General features: G+C 37.5%; 1 protein-coding gene across 1 annotated transcript in view; it reads left to right on the top strand.

Moving 5' to 3' along the window:
• LOC107663075 (tensin-like) overlaps nt 1–6,014 on the top strand; it is a 95,503-nt gene that overhangs the window by 69,966 nt on the left and 19,523 nt on the right. The window contains exons 5-12 of the mRNA XM_016453227.1: nt 88–134; nt 324–495; nt 2,066–2,116; nt 2,217–2,339; nt 3,181–3,245; nt 3,342–3,425; nt 4,445–4,557; nt 4,683–4,743. Of these exons, the coding sequence (XP_016308713.1) occupies nt 88–134; nt 324–495; nt 2,066–2,116; nt 2,217–2,339; nt 3,181–3,245; nt 3,342–3,425; nt 4,445–4,557; nt 4,683–4,743 (716 nt within the window). The remainder of the gene's footprint in view (nt 1–87; nt 135–323; nt 496–2,065; nt 2,117–2,216; nt 2,340–3,180; nt 3,246–3,341; nt 3,426–4,444; nt 4,558–4,682; nt 4,744–6,014) is intronic.

Below are 6,014 nucleotides of genomic sequence, written 5' to 3' on the forward strand. Positions count from 1 at the left end.
TGCGTGCGTGCGTGCGTGCGTGCGTGCGTGCGTGCGTGCGTGCGTGTGTGTGTGTGTGTGTTTCTGTCTGTCATCCTCTATAACTAGGGTTCTACAAAGTCTCCCAAAATGGACTCGAAACGAAGACCATCCAGGTATGCATGCTTCCACATGTGTTTGGTGTGTGTGCTTATGCAGTAATAAGCTATGTCTGATACTATATCAATTCCCCTATTATCTGAATAATTTTAGTTACAACCAGCAAAAAAAAGAAGAAGATTATAAATAAGTTATCTGCATCTTTTATTAAGTGTCTAGCATTTGTTATTTGTCTTCCATCTAAGGACCCTAAGTCTGATGCAAAAAATGGAGGAAAGTAATGAGGTGGACCTGGTCTACATCACAGAACGCATCATTGCTCTGTCCTTCCCTGGTGCAACAGAGGAGCATAGATACAATGTACACCTGAGGGAGGTGACCAGCATGCTCCGTTCTAAACACCAGCAGCACTATCTAGTAAGTATCCTCCAAATTTCACAGCAACTGCCAGACAAAAACTAAAAAAAAACGTTCTAGTGGATTATTTATTGTCAACTAGGGTTTCTTTGTATGAATATTAACTAGTCATTATGTGATGTGAAGTGATGATCTCTTTCTGTGAGGATGTTTAATGCTAGGGAATTTCTATGTGTAAATTATTGTACTTGGGTAACTTAGACTTAGTTACTTAGTCTTACACTTAGACTAAGAGACTCTCTAGAAGCAATTTACAATAAATAGAGCCAGACAAAAGACAACATTAAGACTTAAATACAAGGGAAATATAATTCAAAGAGTCAACAAAAAGAAACCTGAGCTTTGTCCAAAATCACCCTCATCCCCTTATAGTGCACCATTTTAAGTGTCAGATCTTGTTTATATTTGTACATATTTCTTTATCCAAAATCAGAGTGGAGATTATCTTGTGCACTTTTTCAATCATATCATGTACACCACAGTAAGCAATTTACGATGCAATGGCTAGGGATTACCTATAATGCACTGTTAGGGTCACATAATATTTCAAATGAATTGGATTAATGATGATTTGTTTTGTGGGGGGGGGCCATACACACTACTATTGCTTTACTTCCATGTGCATCTGATTAATAGGTAAACTATGCACTTTAATCAGAGTTGTTGCTAATGTTGTTGATATTTTAGCAGACAGTTTTCTATATAGATTTAGTTTAACAGCATTAAACTGTGCACATCCATTTTAGACATTATTTCCTTGCTCCATCCATTCAGTAATTGCAAGTCCTTGATTGAGTGGGGTGTTCTTTCATATTTACTTCTCAGATTATGTTAATGCTATGACCCTTCTGCTGAAGAAGAGAATGTATACAGGTTTGGAATCAGGATAAGTTTAAAGATCCCCTGAAATGCTTAGAAACACGCAGCGTTACTCTATGTGTTGACGTCATTTTAACTGAAACAGGAAGACAAGGTCGGACATATCAAGCAGCCCCGCCCCTTTTTAAAATAGCCAATAGCGTTCGTTTATATCACAGCTTGGGCTAGAGCCGTTCAGAGCCGTTGAGCTCCGTAAAGCCGCATTTGACAGAGTATGCCAGCCACAATCTCATCCATATTGCTATAAAATATAGCATTCTGTGTAGAATTCAAATAGCTCCGATACATTTTGTGGTCTGCGCCGACTCGCGCATGTGATCCGCTCCGTGCTATCGTGTCTCTGGACCGGAGCAGAGTGTATGTGCGGTGAGGTGGTTAGCGTGACACAGGGCGAAACCAGACTTCCTTTTTTCCTCAGTGGAAAGCATATTTACACTGTTTCAATCGTCCCCTGTCCCCTATATAGTGCACTATGTGCCATTCACTGTACAGAAAATACTAATTCTGTGGACAAGTGACCGATTTCAGCCGCTGCTTCAGCATCTATTTTATAATGTAAGGGCCGGGCCCTTCGGATTCTAGAGAGAAATTTGATTGGACAGAAAGTTTGATGAGAAGCTGAAGTACGATGTTGACAGGATGTTCTTATCTATGAGCAATTTATGTTTAAAAGTTGTATTTCCAATTTCAGCTGCTTAATCTCAGTGAACAGAGGCATGACATCACCAAGCAGAACCCAAGGGTGAGTTTGTTTGTTTGTTTGTTTGTTTGTTTGATTGTTTATGAGTTCCTGTCAGCTTGTAGTCTTAAAGTTGATTCATGCTTGTGTGCATTTATGACAGGTGCTGGACTTTGGTTGGCCCGATCATCATGCTCCTTCTCTAGACAAAATTTGCAGTATCTGTAAAGCCATGGACACCTGGCTTAATGCAGACCCTCACAATGTGGTGGTACTTCACAACAAGGTAAACATCATATCACATCTAGCCTTGGGCACCCAGTCTCCACCTCCTTCGTCTTGCATGACTGACCGGACTGACATGCAGTCACTGTTATAAAAATAATTTGCTGCCTTAAGTTGAATCACATTGGCCTTTCAATTTAGATTATATTTAACTGATTTTAAAAACAAGTTGAATCTCACATAACAGTTGCCATGATTTATTGATTGTATCATTTTTTACATGTTGTACAATTGGAACTGAATTTACAATGAAAATGTTGATATTCATATATGACTGGACATACAGAAAGATACTTGTCTGTCTTATCATCTCAGTAATCAGAGATCTGTTTTCTAGACACCTGCTTTCTAGTTAGGTATGGAAGTTGGAAAATTATGACCAGAGATGACATAATTCATTTGCATCTTATCCTGCATGTATGGCTCATGTGATTAGCTCAAAGTACCCAGTGGTCCAATAAGCCAAGACAACATATTTCAAATGTTGTAATTTGGGCCTGACAAGCAACAGCCATTGAGATGAATGGGAAGACCAGGTTGGAAAATGAATGGTGTCCATTCAAAGCACTCCAAATCAAAGGAATAGTTCACCAAAATAAAAAATGCATCATCATTTACTTACCCTCAACCTGTATGCCTTGCTGTCCTCTGCAGAACACAAAATAATCAATTTTTGAGACAAAAATAATTGTCTTTGTACAGGCATTTCAAGCCTAGCCAGCATTAAGAAATAGGATGTAGTAAACATATAGCCTGACTGAAATCCCAAAATGACTGCCTACTTTGTTTTCATTTTGCATGTTCTCCTTGATAATTTGGTAATTTGGCAACATTTCTTGCAGGGAAATTGGGGGAGAACTGGTGTTGTGGTGGGTGCCTATATGCACTACAGTAACTTATCAGCCAGGTAGGATATATCTATATGAAACGTGGTGTATTTAAGATACATTAGAGAAGACCATGTATTGTTTAAAGTGTTTATATTTTGCATTCAAATTTTCAGTGCTGACCAGGCATTGGACAGGTTTGCCATGAAGCGTTTTTATGAAGATAAAGCCATGCACATGGGCCAGCCTTCCCAGAGGAGGTCAGCAATGCACCACACATGCCTATTTTGACTCTACACCAAAATATCCATGCAGACTTTTACATACTGATCCTGGAATCAATATTGCCCGCAGAACCACACTGAAAATTGTTATTTGCTTTTTTTCTTTTTTCTTTTTTTGTGAGAAATACGGCATTTTGCTTTAGATATCTGTAAATCACATTTTCTTATTGCAAAGTCTGAACTGAGTTGATGTGTTTGCATTTCGGGGATTGAACCCGCAGGTGCTACCAGAGTACATGTGCTAAAACTGGATTTGCAGTGGAACATAAAAAGATGTTTCTGATAATTAGAGTTAAAACTAATCATGATGTTAAGTGTCAACTAGTATGAATAATGATTAATAATACTTACATTCTTTAAAATATGTAACATATTGATAAATTTTACGTCAATTTGAAGTTTAAGTAAGAGGAAGATATATATATCATATACAAATATTTTCTCTTAAAGGGGTCATATGATGCGATCTCAATTTTTCCTTTCTCTTTGGATTGTTACAAGCTCTTGGTGCATAAAGAAGATCTGTAAAGTTGCAAAGACTAAAGTCTCAAATCCAAAGAGATATTCTTTATAAAAGTTAAGAGTCAGCCACGCCTACCTAAAACGGCTCGTTCTAACACGCCCCCACATATCTACGTCGCTATGTGGGAAGATTTGCATAACGCCGCCCAAATGTTCATACAAAGAAAGAAGGCGTAACTTTTATTCTCGCTCTAGTTTTATTGTTGCCGCCATGTCATGAAGACGCTATGTTTCATTGTGAAAGCGAAACTACTTTGTTTGGTCTTCCAAAAGAGGACGATATCTGCTTCGTCATGCCTGAACCTTAAACCGCATAAACACATTTCATTACACCAAATACACAAAATACTGTTCTTTTTAGCAGCATCATATCACCCCTTTAATGGCTAAAAATATTTAAAATTGTTATTGCATTTTTATATATTGTTTTTTTTTTTCATCTTTCCCTTCCATAATGCTGTGTGTATGTATAGATATGTGCATTACTTCGCTGGTCTCCTTTCTGGCCACATAAAAATCAACAACAAGCCCCTGTTCCTTCACCATGTCATCATGCATGGCGTACCTAATTTTGAGTCTAAAGGAGGTGGGTGCACACACTGCTATACATTCAATTCATCAGTGCAATTTTATGTCTATGATTATTATAATATGCTGAATGCAAGCAACTGTAAAATCAGTGATGTGCTGTACTATATCTAACCATGTCAGGTTGCCGACCCTTCCTCAAAATCTATCAAGCAATGCAGCCCGTGTACACATCTGGAATTTAGTAAGTAAATTGCTTCCTAGTTTGATTGCTGAATAATTTTAATACCTAAACTGTAGTTGTGATCTCATTATCGTAATTGTAGACATTGTACGTAAAGTTTCTAACATATTGACAGCTGTAACGGATATTCAACTGTTTCATCTAGTTTCATGTTCATGGACTTTTAGTTTGTTTCTGTTCAGATTCCTTTTTCCTTTGTTCTAGTTCAGAGATAGGCAACTTCGGTCCTGGAGGACCACTGTCCTACAGAGTTTAGCTCCAACCCTAATCAAACACACCTGAACAAGCTAATCAGTGTCTTCAAGATCACTAGAAAGCTACAGGCAGGTGTGTTTGATTAGGGTTGAAGCTAAACTCTGCAGGACAGTGGCCCTCCAGGACCGGAGTTGCCCAATCCTGTTCTAGTTCCTACCAATCCTTAGTTGTCATGGTTTCTCGTTGTCATGAGTTGATTGTGTCATTCTTTTCAGGTGTTCGTCATTAACCTTGTTGGCTCTGTGTATTTAAATTCCCCTTGTTTCAGTTCAGTTTGTCCAGTCTTGTCAGTGTTTTGGTTGAGTTTAGTTTGCCTGCCTTGTTTGAGTTCTCTTCAGTGTGGATTATTAAAGACTTTTGGAACTTCATCTTCTTCGTGTGCATTTAACAACCAAGTTGTGACATCAGCATATAACACAAGATATTTACAAATTAAGAACTTTAGAGACATACAAATGATTTTGAATCCATTCACAGAATACTGAATTTATGGAATTCATAGGTTTATTTTAACGTGTTTAATCAATTAGATTATTTTAAAAATATTTACATGATTTGACATTATAACAGTTTTATTCTGTTCTGTGTGACCTCTAGTGCCGCATTCAACTTGCTTTGAAGGATGTTTAAATTTACCCAATGTTAAAATTTTATTTGGAAGACAAAAGTATATAACCGTATATTGTGACCTACTGTAAAATTATTATCACTGTACATTTATCTGCCTGTTACATTTTTACATTATTGAAAAGTGGTTAGGTTTAGGGTGGAGTTATTTTTACAAAAATAAAAATGTATAAATGTTATGTATATTGAATTTACGTATTATGAATTCTTATGATATCAAGCTGAAAGTCTGCATGCTGTTTGCTGTATTAGTATCTGTGTGTGAGAGTCTGGTATAACATCTGTTGCCCTCTTGTTAAGGGATTAACCCATCTCAATCTGTGTGTGTGTGTGTGTGTGTGTGTGTGTGTGTGTGTGTGTGTGTGTGTGTGTGTGTGTGTGTGTGTGTG

This window comes from Sinocyclocheilus anshuiensis, unplaced genomic scaffold, assembly GCF_001515605.1.
Source record: "Sinocyclocheilus anshuiensis isolate Anshui unplaced genomic scaffold, SAMN03320099.WGS_v1.1 scaffold2233, whole genome shotgun sequence".
Classification (NCBI taxonomy): domain Eukaryota; kingdom Metazoa; phylum Chordata; class Actinopteri; order Cypriniformes; family Cyprinidae; genus Sinocyclocheilus; species Sinocyclocheilus anshuiensis.